At 52.7% G+C, this 13,687-nt stretch overlaps 1 protein-coding gene across 2 annotated transcripts in view; it reads left to right on the forward strand.

Moving 5' to 3' along the window:
• Nucleotides 1–13,687, forward strand: part of SPTBN4 (spectrin beta, non-erythrocytic 4) — a 112,025-nt gene that overhangs the window by 60,513 nt on the left and 37,825 nt on the right. Inside the window, exons 18-20 of one of the 2 annotated variants that reach the window (XM_024237088.3) lie at nt 4,825–4,915; nt 8,388–8,534; nt 9,832–10,095. In XM_024237088.3, the coding sequence (XP_024092856.2) occupies nt 4,825–4,915; nt 8,388–8,534; nt 9,832–10,095 (502 nt within the window). Of the gene's footprint in view, nt 1–4,824; nt 4,916–6,274; nt 6,375–8,387; nt 8,535–9,831; nt 10,096–13,687 lie in introns of those variants that run through there. The other variant, XM_024237089.3, reaches the window with a different exon arrangement.

A 13,687-nucleotide genomic window follows, 5' to 3' on the forward strand; every position in this document is an offset into this window, starting at 1 on the left:
AGGATATACAATGAAAGGTTTCTTTCTCAAGCCTGCCCTCAGCATGGGATAGCTGGTCCTGTTGTTAAAATGTTAGGCTGGGTGCAGTGACTCATGCCTGTAATCCCAGCACTTCGGTAGGCTGAGACGGGAGGATTGCTTGTGCCGAAGAGTTCCAGACCAGCCTGGGCAACATAGTGAGACCCCTTCTCTAAAATTAAAAAAAAAAAAAAAAAAAGCTGGGCGTGGTGATGTGTGCCTGTAGTCCCAGCTACTCTTGAGGCTGAGATGGGAGGACTGCTTGAGTCCGGGAGATTGAGGCAGCAATGAACTGTGATCACACCACTGCACTCCAGCCTGGATGACAGAGCAAGATTCTGTCCCCCCTCCAAAAAAAAAAAGTGTTAACTTACTTCCCTAGATGCCCCATTATCCATCCTGCTCTTCTGCACCCTCCTTGGGAACCCCCAGACCTCCCCAGATCCAGCAGCTAGAGGCCAGGCACAGGTGTGCTCCAGCTTTCCAGATGGGACAGTGTCCCCTGCCAGGCTGGTTGTCAAATATTTTGCATAAGCACCTCTTCCTGGCCCCAGCCACTCTAAGAAGCATGCAGAGTGAGTGTCCGCGTGTCTCTCTGTCTCTCTCATCTCTTGAACCTCATCGTTCTCTGCTTCTGTCACCATCTGTCTCTTGCCACCACTCTCGTCTGTCCTCGCACTAATCAAGTGAAGACATTTATTGAGTATCTACTGTGTGCCAGGCACTATTGTAGGTAGGCCCTGAACAAAACAGCACCACCACCTCCAGCCATCATGGGAAGTCCTTTCTCGTCTTCCAGACCCAGTTCTGTCTGTCATTAGAGCTGTTTCTGCTCCTCCTGGTGACCCTAAATTTCTCCTCTCAGGCTCTCTGGCTCTCTCAGGCATGATCCAGGTCAGAAGAGGACCCAGTACCCCTCCTTCTGTCTTTCCATCTCCTGACAGAAAGTATCCCTGGTCACTTCACTGTGCCACCCCCAGCCCCAAGACCGCTACCCCTTTTCTGTTTACAGCTCAGACATCCTTTCCTTAGATTTATCTGGGGCAAGGCAGCATGTTTCTAAAGGAAACTTTTATGGGAATTCTGTTCTTGAGGATGCAAACTCATCATTTAGTGCCCCCTTTTCCATCCAGGCCTGGATCCTTCCTTTGTTCCACCTTTTTTTTTTTTTTTTTTTTTTTTTGAGACAGGGATCTTACTCTGTTGCCCAGGCTGGAGTGCAGTGGTGCAATCATAGCTCACTGCAGCCTGGAACTCCTGGGCTCAACCAACTCTCCTGCCTCAGCCTCCTGAGTAGCTGGACTATAGGTGTGAGCCACTGAGCATGGCCTGTTCCACATTTCTTGAGCATCTGCTGCACGCCAGGCTCAGCAAAACGAGGAGGAGGAGCCCGGGGGACTGTTCATTCCATGATTCATTCATTCATTACTTTTCAGTCATTCATTAATTGCTCCTTTCACTCTATTGTTTATTCACTCATCCTCCAGTCAATTAAACATGTACTGAGCCCGTGCTCTGTACGGAGTGGGGGTGTGGTCACAGAGATGACCAGGACAGAACATGATTCCTGCCTCACAGAGCTCGAACGTCATCTGACAAGGATGGCCCAGAATGCTCGGGGCTGGGATGGAGGAAGCCCAGGCAGAAAGGTCAGGGCCCGGATGGGAGACGTGCAGCCACTGTGGGAGAGGCAGCATTTGCCCCAGGCTTGTGGTGGGTGAGGCGTGGACACAGAGGGATTGAGACGGACTAATCTCTGCACCTTCCCACCATCCCAGTCATTGATTTGTCTAGGGACACATTTCCCACCCTGTGGGAGGAGTGGGAGGAGTTGCCACATCCGCAAGGGGGCAGAGCCATACAGAGCTGGGGACTTGGGCCCGGGGGGTCTTAGACCTGGCTTCACCCCTGAATCTGTGACATTCAGGGCAAGTCACTTAGAGCTTCAGCTTGCCTGGCCCCTCACCTGGAACCCGTGTGTGAGGTGCTGTTCTTTTTTTTTTTTTTTTTTTTGAGATGGAGTCTCGCTCTGTCACCCAGGCAGGAGTGTAGTGGCGCGATCTCGCCTCACTGCAACCTCTGTCTCCAGGGTTCAAGCAATTCTCCTGCTTCAGCCTCCTGAGTACTGGGATCACAGGAAATAGCCACCATGTCCAACTAATTTTTGTATTTTTGGTAGAGACAGGGTTTCGACGTGTTGGCCAGGCTAGTCTCAAACTCCTGACTTCAAGTGATCCACCTGCCTCGGCCCCCCAAAGTGCTGGGATTACAGGCGTGAGCCACCGCGCCCGGCCGCTAGGTGCTGTTCTTATCTGCATTTTGCATGTGAGGCTCAGAGGGGAAAACTGACTTGCCCAGAGTCATGGCCAGGAAGTGCCACAGCCTGGATTTGAACCCTGTTGCTTTCTTTTCTTTCTTTTTTTTTTTTTAAAGACAGGGTCTTGCTTTGTTGCCCAGGCTGGAGTGCAGTGGTGTGATCACTGCTCACTGCAGCCTCAATCTCCTGGGCTCAAACAATCCTCCTGCCTCAGCCTCCTGAGTAGCTGAGACTACAAGCATGTGCCACCTTGCTCGGCTAATTTTTAATTCTGTTTTTGTAGAGAGGAGGTCTCACTATATTGCCCAGGGTGGCTTCAAACTCCTGGGCTCAAGCAATCCTCCTACTTTGGCCTCCCAAAGTGCTTGGATTACAGGCGTGAGCCATCGCGCCTGGCATACTCTGCTGTTCTTTCACCCTCATGGAGACTCAGGGTCTTCCTCATCTCTAGGACTAATGCTTTACAGTTTGGCTGCTGAAGGCCTGGAATGATTGATTTCAGCTCAACTTCAGAGGCATTTTGTCTTTCCTGGCTCCTGAGATAAGTCGGGCAGGAGGCAGTCAGTGCTTCGCTTGCTTGTCTCAGGCCCTTCCTGTTCCTTCTCTCTGGTTCTGTCTCTGCAACTGTCTCCTATACACTCTGTCTCTTTGCTTCCATCTATCCATCTATTTCTGTATCTCTGTTTCCTGCTCCCTCTCTGTTTTTCTCTCCGTTTTTCTCTCCCTCCATCTGCACCTCTCTAACCCTGTCTTTTCTGCCTCTGTCTTTCACAGATACTGTACTTTTGTTTCTCCCATCTCTTTTTTCTCTCTGCCACTGTTTCTTGCATTCATTCATTTAACAAATATAAGTCGAGCGTGTACTGTATGTCAAGCCCTTTTTCTAAGCATTGGGGACACATCTATGAACAAAACAGACAAAAATCCCTGCCCTCGTGGAAATGATATATCCTAGCATGGGAGACAGCCAAGATAAATAAATAACATATAGCACGTGTTAGATTGTGTTAAGTGCTAAGGAGAAAATTAAAGAAGGGAAGAAAGCCAGAAAGTGTTGGGGAGTGGTCAGGAGGGACCTCATGAAGAAGGTGATCTTTGAGTAGATGTTGGGGGAAGGAGCATTCCCAGCAGAGGGAACAGCTAGTGCCAAGGGCCTGAGGCTTGCTGAAGGCACAGCGAGAAGGGCAGTACAGTTACCACAGAGTGAAGGGGAAGAGTGCAAGGAGAATAAGAGTTTGGAAAGGTGGGGGTATGGGGCCTGGAAGGTCAGAAAGGCCTCTGAGATTGGCTGAGTGCAGGAGCTCACTCCCATCCCAGCACTTTGGGAGGCCAAGGCGGGCGGATCACTTGAGGTCAGGAGTTCGAGACCAGTCTGGCCAACATGGCGAAAACCCGTCTCTACTAAAAATACAAAAATTAGCCAGGCCTGATGGTGGGCGCCTGTAATCCCAGCTAGTTGGGAGGCTGAGGCAGGAGAATAGCTTGAACCTGGGGGGTGAAGGTTGTAGTGAGCCAAGATCACGCCACTGCACTCCAGCCTGGGCGACGGAGTGAGACTCCATCTCAAAAAAAAAAAAAAAAAAAAAAAGGATTCTTAAGGACTCTCATGGAGACCCTGGGAGGATAGTCTCATTCTCTCTCTCTCCCTGGGGGAGACAGATAGCAACAGGACAGGGACGCATGGGAGCCCATATGGGATGCCCCAGCCCCATCCACCAGGCCTCTTGGGCACTTTGCCTTGCACTGTGGGCAGGAGGCCAGACTGCCCGGGGCCCATGGTCCCAGCTGGCTCCAGGGTGGTACAGCCTGGGTCCAGCCTGGTCAGTTCAGTCAGGCCAAGGGCCTGGCTCTGCCCACAGGAGTGCCCACTTCAGCTTCTCTGCGACTCTGCTGTCATCTCTCCCCACACTCTGCTCTCTTCCCTCTCTCCAACTCTGTGGCCCCCTGGTCTGTCTGTCGTCTGTGGGGCTGTCTTTTCCTGGTGGCATTTGCCACTCCTCTGCCTGTCTCTCTCTGACCGGACTCCTCCTGTCACTTTCCCTCTCTCTGCCTCCTCTCTTTCCTCCTCTGCTGCTCCCTGAGTATCCTTCTGGCTCTGCCTTGCTCCATCTCCTTTCTCGTCTTATTTATTCTCTCTCTCTCTTTCTGGTGTCTCCTCTCACTTTCTCGTTTGTTTTGTTTTTGTCCCTAGGTATGTCTGTCTTTACTTCTCTGTTATCTTTCTCTCTGGACTTGCCTTTTTTTCTCTCTGTCTATATCTCTTTCTTTCTAAGTGCCTGTCTCTGCCTCTCCCTTTCTCTTCCTCTGTCTGTCTGTCTCTCTGCCCTTCTCCAGCCCCGTTCCTGGCTTTGCCCCACTAATTCCTCTCTCTCTTACATATTTTCCACGCCCTTCTTCCCCTACCCAGCCCAATGCCCTCACAGTCCTGCTGCCAGCGCCGCCCCCTATCCCCCGGGGCCTTTCCCCAGCCCTTATCTCCCCATCCCCAGGAACCAAGAAAACCAGTTACGGGCCCAGCAATGGATGCAAAAGCTACATGACCAACTTGAGCTGCAGCACTTCCTCCGAGACTGCCACGAGGTAGGAACTCCAGATGTGCTGGGGACGGAGACATCCCCTTTAGTCGGGAGGGAAGTGCTTCTCGGCCGAGGTGGGGGTGGGGACGCCCCGTCTAAGTGGGTCGCGGAGCGATGCTCGCTTTAAGCCGCCAGGGGGCGCGCGGAGCCGGGTCTCAGTGCGCATACTCCGCAGGTCCCTGCCCGCCCACGCCGACTCCGGGGAAGGAAGGCGGGGCCCCGGGCGCCCCTGGCAACCGCGCGTGTCCGCGCCTACGGGTCCCGCGGGGACGCGCGCTGATCTCACCTTTCTCTTCTGAGATTTGTGAGACTCGCTCTACCCCAGGAGAGGGGCGGGGCGGGCCGTGGGGATAAGGGCTGAGGGCCGTGGGGGGGCCAGCGGCCCTGCGCCCTCCTGCAGCCAGCGATGGCTCTGAACCAAGCCCTCGCCCCTTTAAACGTGTTCAGGAATCAAGCCCCTTCCCTTAGGGATGATCTGCACACATTAGGGACGATCTCCCCTAATCTGAGATGGTCCAGGCCCCCTTCCTTATTAGTGACGGTTCAGGAGACCTGCTGTCTTCCCCTCCTTCCCTTGCATTCCATAGAAATGATTCTAGACTTTGGCCACATTAGAGATGGCCTAGTAAACATTTTCCTAAACCCTAAACAGAGATAGGCCTGGCCCCGAGCCCCTCCATCTGTGTGACCCAGGATCATCCCCTCCTCCATCATCACCCCGTACCTAAGTTTCTTCCAACCAAAGCTGGTTCAGGAACCAGGTGTAACCACTAAACCCCTCAGCCTCAATTAAAGATGATTCCACTCTGCCCCCTATGTTTAACGCCCATGGGAGATTGCTCTCTCCGCATACGAAATAAACAAGGGCCTGCATACCCTGCCTCCCTCCCCGATAACTGGGGTAGGCCGGGACTTGAGCCATTGGAGGAACCCCCTGTTCCCCCTCGCCCCCACTGGAGATTGTGAGATGTTCCAGGTCGCCCTCCCATATCCCCTGTCCACATGTGGTGGCCAGGAGCCCGCGCTTCTTCCCATTAGAGATGGTTCAGGAGGCCCCCACCCAGCCCCTCACCACAATCCCCACTCCCATAGTGAGGCAGTCCAAGCCCCAGGCGCCCCCTCCCGGCATTAGATTTGGTCCAGGAGCACCCCCCATCCCTCGTGAGATTGTTCTGGATCAGGTAGCAATCATCTGAGATGGCGCAGAAGCCCCCCACCCGAAGCCTTGGGGCGAGTGGTGGTTCCTCCTGCACCCCCACCTGGGGCCCCGCAAAGAGGCGGGCAGGGAGGCAGGAAGGGGGCGCACGCGGGCGGGCGCGCGGCCGCGGCGCGGGGGCGAGGGAGGGGGCGCGCGGCCGCCGGAGCCTCAGCCTTCGCCGCCGCTGCCGCTGCCGTCGCAGTTGAGGGGCGAGCGCCCGCCCGCCCGCTGCAGGGACGCCCCGCCAACGCCACTGCCGCTTCAGGTCTCAGGGGCGCCCAGGGGAGGGGGTTGGCGCGCACCCCGCGGACGCAGGCAGGGGAGGGGGCTCGGGCGCGTGCCCGCCCGCCGTGGCCGCGGGAGGGAGGGGCGGGGCGGCGCGGGGGCGGGCCGGGCAGGCGCCCGGACCCCCGCCCTGGGGGAGGGGCAAGGACGCCGGGAGCTGTCCGCGGTGCTGGCGCGGGCGGGACTGAGGGGCCGGCCCCCAAGGGAGGGGAGCGAAGCGGGGGGACTTCTAAGACCACTTCTAGGGTAATCTGGATTTGCCCTAAGGGTTCAGGGCGTCTCAGCCTTTCTAGGAGGGGCTCTTCTCCGGGTAGTGGGGCATCTAAGATTTGCCCTGGGGTTGGGGGTTTCTCAACCTTTTGGGGGGTTTCTTTCTTGTTTTGGGAGGATCTGTATCAGCCTTGGATGATGGAGGCGAATCACTTTTGGGGGACTCTGCCTTGGATGATGAGGGGCCTTGGATTTTCTCTGGGTCTAGGGGGCTCTGACTTTGTGGGGCTTTTCCTGGGTTGTTGGATAGTCTGGTTTTGCCCTCCATGATGAAGGAATCACTTTTGAGGGGGCTTTACTTTGAGGATGGGGTACCATCTCTTTAAGGGCTCTGCTTTCACTGCGGGCTGTGGTTGCCGTTGGACTCTTCCCTGCGCGTCGGGAAACTGTGAATTGAGTTGGGGGGTTCAGCACTGGACTTGGTTCTAGTGTGTGTATGAAGGAGTGTGATGCTGTCCTGGACCCCTGGGGAGCACATGCTCAGGGGACATGGGCTGGGGTTTGGCCGGCTGGGGATCTGGGATTTGTCCTTGGCTATGACTGCATTTGCCTCCCGGGACCGCGGAGCTGGAGTCCAGTGTTTGTTTTTTTTTTCTTTTTGCAGGAGGGAGGAGGGAGGATCTTGTGACTGGAGTGGGGAGGAGAAAGGGGAGGAGCAAACTGTTTCAGGTGCCAGGTTTGGTCATGAGTGGGGAAGTTCTGGCTTGGAGGATAAGTCTGGTTTTTTACTGGAGGGGGCTGGGGGAGGCTTAAAAAGCAGCCTGTGATTGATCCTCTCCAGTGCCGTGAGAGGGGCCCACTCTTGGTGCTTGCGTTTTGGATGACTGGTTTTGTTGGTGGGTAGGAGGACTAGAACTGGCTTTAGTTGTAGGGGTGGGGGTGCTGGCCGGGCTTGGGAGTTTCTATCTGATCCACGATGAAGAGTCTGTGGCTAGATTTTGGGGTAGACTGGTTTGGAAAGCCAGAACACAGCTTTGTTTTTCACATTTGGCTGGGGTTGGCTTTGGTTGAGGGCTAGAACTGGTCATGGTTTGGGGATCTGTGGTCTTAGAGTTCCAGGGCTAGAATTGGGGAGCCCTGTGGGCTCATTAGGGGTGCTAGATCTCGATTATGGAGGATGGGTCTACTCCAGATTGGAGGGTTAGTTTAGAGAGAGCTAGAGTTGGCTTTAATTGGGAGGTTGTTTGGGGGGTTGATCTGGCCATACTGGAGGAACTGGGGCTAGATATGGGGGCTTCATTTGATACCCTTGGGAATGGGTTGAGGCTCTTGAATTGGTCCTTATTGGGGGTTGGCTAAGATTAAATGAAGGGTCTAAGTGTTGCTATGGGACGGGGGGTCCTGGGGATGAATTGGGAGTTAGCTAAATTGGGTTGGAGAGCTTGTTTTGGGGGGGTGATCGGTCCCCAAGTCTAAGAGGGTGACTGGCCCTGCCTTGGGGGCTTGTGGGGAGTTGAGGAGGGCTTCCCTCAGGACAGGGGACGGGGGCAAAGGATTGGGCATTCTGGGGACCCTTCCATCCATCCTGTATCCAGGAAAGAGCTTGAGCTGCACCCACCCCCAATATAAAGGCTTCACTTGCAAAGGTTTTTTCATCCTGTCCTATTCCTTCCACCCATACACCCTAGCAGCCCAGACCCTGAACCTGGGACTTCCTGAAGGGGATGGGGGGCTGTGGCAGGTTGAGGGAACCGGCTGAGCCCTCCTGCCCTGTTCTGCACAGCTGGATGGCTGGATCCATGAGAAGATGCTGATGGCGCGGGATGGCACGCGGGAGGACAGCCACAAGCTGCATAAGAGATGGCTCCGGCACCAGGCATTCATGGCCGAGCTGGCTCAGAATAAGGAGTGGCTGGAGAAGATCGAGAGGGTGAGGAAGCTGATGGCCCCTCTGCCTGTACCAGGTGCAGGAGGCCTCCAGGGAGCCCACGTCTCACCTGCTGCACCTGCTGCTGCCATCCTGCTGGTCTTACACCTCTGGACTGACTCAAATCGGCTCCAGATCTGCTCCTAGCTATGTGGCTTTGAGTGATTCATGTAACCTCTTTGAGCCTCAATTTGCTCATCTGTAAAATGGGCAGCATCGCTTCTGAATGGTGCCTGTGTTCTCCTGTTTGTTAAATATTTCACTTCTTCATATAACCTCCTCTACCAGGTTCCTTCCATACCATTTGGGGCATTTAAGATAGAAGGTTGGGGAGATGGGCTGGGACAGCCCCTGGGAAGCCCAGGGTTAAAGTAAACTTCGGATTCTTAGAGCCCTGGGTTCTAATTGTTTCTATGCCTGTTACCAACTGTGAGGCCTTAGGTAATTGTGTTAACCTCTTGGAGCCTCAGTTTGCTCTTCTATAAAATTAAGGAAATAATAAATATAGCTACTTCCTGGGCTCTGTGCACATAAAGTGCTTAACACAAGGCCACGCACGTAAGAGCTGTAATTATTATGGTCTAGTTACTTTTAATACTTAATGTTACCTAAGTAGCTCTGGGCCACTAAGAACATTGACTTCAGTCTTGGAGGGACTGAGGTAGATATTTGCTGCAAGCCTCAACCCTCAGAACTTCCCCCTACTCTGGCTGAACCCCTAGACCTGCAGCCCTGAATGTACATCTTCTGACTCACACAGAGACACTCAGGTTGGCCTTAAACCCTTAAATGGTCATTGATGTTTCATAAATGGTGGCATATGGCAAAGGCAGTATTCTTGACTTTGAGTTTAATGGAAGTTCATTCTCTCCCTGCCTCTCTGGCTCCCTCTTTCTTTCTTCTCTGTCTGTCCTTCTATCCTTGTCTGTCTTACGGTCTTCTCCCCATGTTTCTGATTTTCTGTGCCTGTCTCTCTGTTGATCACTCTGTGACTGTTTGTCTCTCCCTGACTCCTTCCCATGTCTCTGTGTCCATCTCCCTCTCTCTCCATCTCTCTGTCTCCCTGCCCTCACCTATGTCTGTCTGTCTCTTCTTGTCTCTCTTCTTTGGTTCCTTCCATTTCTGGGCCTATCTCTGCATCCACCCCTCATGTCTCTCTCTCCCTATGTGTCTCCAACTCCCTGCCTCTGATTCTCTTTTCACATCTTCCCCTGTGTCCTGTCACTCTCCCACACTTCTCTGCTTCTCCCCACAATCTATCTTTCTTCTCCATCTCCTGCCATCCACCCACTTGGGGCAGGAGGGCCAGCAACTGATGCAGGAGAAGCCCGAACTGGCGGCCTCCGTGCGGAAGAAGCTGGGCGAGATCCGCCAGTGCTGGGCGGAGCTGGAGAGCACCACCCAGGCCAAGGCACGGCAGCTCTTTGAGGCCAGCAAAGCAGACCAGCTGGTGCAGAGCTTTGCTGAGCTGGACAAGAAGCTCCTTCACATGGAGAGCCAGCTGCAAGACGTGGACCCTGGAGGGGACCTGGCCACCGTCAACAGTCAACTCAAGAAGCTGCAGGTATGGCCTTCCTGGCCCAGATGAGGGCTCCCTATGCCACATGGGGGCCAGGTGAGGGTCCAACTCCACTCAAGGTATGTCAAATGGAGGGGATTTAATACAGGGATTTATTTCAAACTTGTAGAAGAGCAGAAAGGGAATACTGAAGCAATCCAGCTAGTAATAACTGCTGGAAGCAGCCACCACCCCCTAAGGTATGGAGTACAAAGGGAAAAGGAAGGATCTAGAGCCACAAAGCAGTAGATAAATGACTAGCATGCTAAAGGTTTCACAGGACCCTGACACTCATTTCCTGGATGGAGAAACCAAGGCCCAGGGGTATGGGAATGGCTTTGCATGGAATAACAGTGACATTCATTGAGCATTCCTCTACCAGTCTCTGGGCCAAGCACTCACTGACTCCTCCCAGCCACTTCTGGAGATTGGTACTGTTATTATCCCATTTTACCAATGGGGAAACTGAGGCACAGAAAGTACGGCACCTGGCCCAAGGACACACAGCTGACTAGTGTCTCCTTTATGAAACAGGGCACTGTTAGAGAACAGACGCAGCGTCTGCTTTGTATCTGCTCCCAGCTTGGCAGCTCCATGCTTGGTACACAGCAGTTCACGTGGAATGACCAGAGGTGAACATAGCCATTGTTTCTCACCTCCCAGGGAGTAATGGCTCCTGCCTTTGATTTTCTTTTTTTGTTGCTGTTGTTGATGTTGTTGTTTGTTTTTTTCTTCAAGATAGTGACTCACTCTGTCACCCAAGCTGGAGTACAGTGGCTTGATCTCAGTCCATTGCAGCCTGAAACTCTTGGGCTCAAGTGATTCTCCCACTTCAGCTTTCCAAGTATCTGAGACCACAAGTGCATACCACCACATCTGGATAATCTTTTTAAATTTTTTATAGAGACAGGGTCTCACCATATTGCCTAGGCTAGTCTCAAACTCTTGGGCTCAAGCAGCCCTCCCGCCTCAGCCTTCCAAAGTGCTGGGATTACAGGTGTGAGCCATGGTATCTGGCCCATGTGACTCCTGCTTTTACCTGTCAGGAACAATGCCTGACTGACTGATGGGAAACTGAGGTTCCAGGAGGTGAGAGGTGAACTTACTTGTCCAGAGTAGCAAATAGCAAAGCCTGGATTTCAATCCAGGGCCCTTGACTCTTCACTCCTCCTTTTTGACATATTTCCTATGTAGTTATATAGTGCTTGGCATAGTGTATGGCAAAAAAAAAAAAAAAAAAAAAAAAAAAGCTAGTAAGAAATACATAATGACGCTGATTAGTATGTATTCATTCATCTCTGTGGCAAATAATTATTAGGTACCGGCTGGGCGCGGTGGCTCACGCCTGTAACCCCAGCACTTTGGGAGGCTGAGGCGGGCGGATCACGAGGTGAACAGTTCGAGACCAGCCTGACCAACGTGGTCAAACCCCATCTCTACTAAAAATACAAAAAAAAAATTAGCTGGGCATGGTGGTGTGCGCCTGTAATCCCAGCTACTCAGGAGGCTGTAATCCCAGCTACTCAGGAGGCTGAGGCAGGAGAATCACTTGAATGGGGAGGCGGAGGTTGCAGTGAGCTGAGATTGCATCACTGCACTCCAGCCTGGGAGACAGAGCGAGACTCCATCTCAAAACATAAAAAAATAAATAAAAATAATTAGGTACCTACTATGTGCCAGGCACTTTTCTGGGTGCTGGGATATAGCAGTGGGCAAAATTGATGAAAAGTTGCTGCCTTCATCGTGATCCCATTCTGGTTGGGGGAACAGGCAAAAGAACAAAAAGACAAACAGATCTGAATGTGATGGCCAATGAGTCAGCTCGTTCTTTCTCCCTCCACTCCCCTCCCCTTCCCCTCTCTTTTCTTTTCTTTTCTTTCTTTTCCTCTCCCTCCCTCTCTTCCTTCCTTCCTTCCTTCGTTGGAGTCTTGCTCTGTCACCCAGGCTGGAGTGCAGTGGCGCAATCTCTGCTCACTGCAACCTCTACCTCCCAGGTTCAAGCAATTCTCCTGCCTCAGCCTCCTGAGTAGCTGGGATCACAGGCATGTGCCACCACGCCCAGCTAATTTTTTTATTTTTAGTAGAGGTGGGGTTTCACCATGTTGGTCAGGCTGGTCTCGAACTCCTGACCGCAGGTGATTCGCCTGCCTTGGCCTCCCAAAGTGCTAGGATTACAGGCGTGAGCCACTGTGCCCGGCCAATGAGGTCACTACTTTTTATAGAATAGCAGTTCTCAAATGTCTGGGTCTCCAGGAACCCCCTTACACTCTTAAACCGCATTGAGATCCTTAGAAAGTTTTGTCTGTGTGGGTTAGACCTATTGACATTCACTGTATTAAAAATGAAAATCGAGGCCAGGCATAGTGGCTTATGCCTGTATCCCAGCACTTTGGGAGACCGAGGCAGGAGGATTGCTTGAGCCTAGGAGTTTGAGACTAGCCTGGGCAACAGAGCAACAGCCTGTCTCTATTTTATTTTATTTAGTTATTTGAGCCAGGATCTCACTCTGTCAGCAGTCTGGAGTGCAGTGGTGTGATCACGGCTCACTGCAGCCTCAACCTCTGGGGCTCAAGTGATGCTCCTCCCTCAGTCCCGCAAGTAGCTGGGACTACGGACCCACACCACCATGCCTGACTGATTTTTTTTTTTTTTTAAGAGACAGAATCTCACTATGTTGCCCAGTCTTTATCTCTATTTATTAAACTAAAAAAAAAAAAAAAATTAAAACGGAGTCTGGCTCTGCCACCTAGGCTGGAGTGCAGTGGCTTGATCTTGGCTCACTGCAACCTCTGCCTCCTGGGTTCAAGCAATTCTCCTGCCTCAGTCTCTGGAGTAGCTGGGATTACAGGCCTGTGCCACTACGCCTGGCTAATTTTTGTATTTTTAGTAGAGATGGAGTTTCACCATGTTGCCCAGGCTGGTCTCGAACTCCTGACCTCAGGTGATCAGCCTGCCTTGGCCTCCCAAAGTTCTGGGATTACAGGCATGAGCCATGGCACCCAGCCTGTAGTTTTCTTTCATGTCTAGAATAGAAGAGAGCTAGCTTCTCCCATCCGTGTCTGTATTCAATCCATTTCACTAGCACAGGTCATCAGGTCTCTGAAAAACACTGCTGCATGCTGGGGAGAGAATGAGAATGGTGAAGGCAAATAACATCTTAGTATTTTTATAAAAATAGTTGTAACCTTGCAGATGCCTTGAAAAGATCTCAGGGATCCCCAGGGGTTCCTTGGCCACAGTTTGAGAACTGCTGATGTACACAATGTGCTGGGCACTGTTAACTCCTCTTTCCTCCCCAACAGCCCCATGAGGGAGGTCCTGTTATTATCCCCACCCAGGAGAAAACCACAGCACAGAAAGGATCTGTGGCTCACAGAGGTCACATGGCTACCAAGTGGCTATTCAATACCACCTTTAGTCCCTCCCTGAGCCTGTCCTCCCTCTTAAATAGGACGCTGTCATCAGTGCAGGTCTCCCAGGGCCAGGTGGGGATGTGCACAGAAAGGAGCCACTTAGCGCAGTGCCCAGGATGTGGCAAGCCTGCAAGAAAGGGGCATCTGACTGTCAGGGTCCCAGCCAGAAACAGAAGGCAGGCTCA

This window comes from Pongo abelii, chromosome 20, assembly GCF_028885655.2.
Source record: "Pongo abelii isolate AG06213 chromosome 20, NHGRI_mPonAbe1-v2.0_pri, whole genome shotgun sequence".
NCBI classification, from domain to species: Eukaryota; Metazoa; Chordata; class Mammalia; order Primates; family Hominidae; genus Pongo; species Pongo abelii.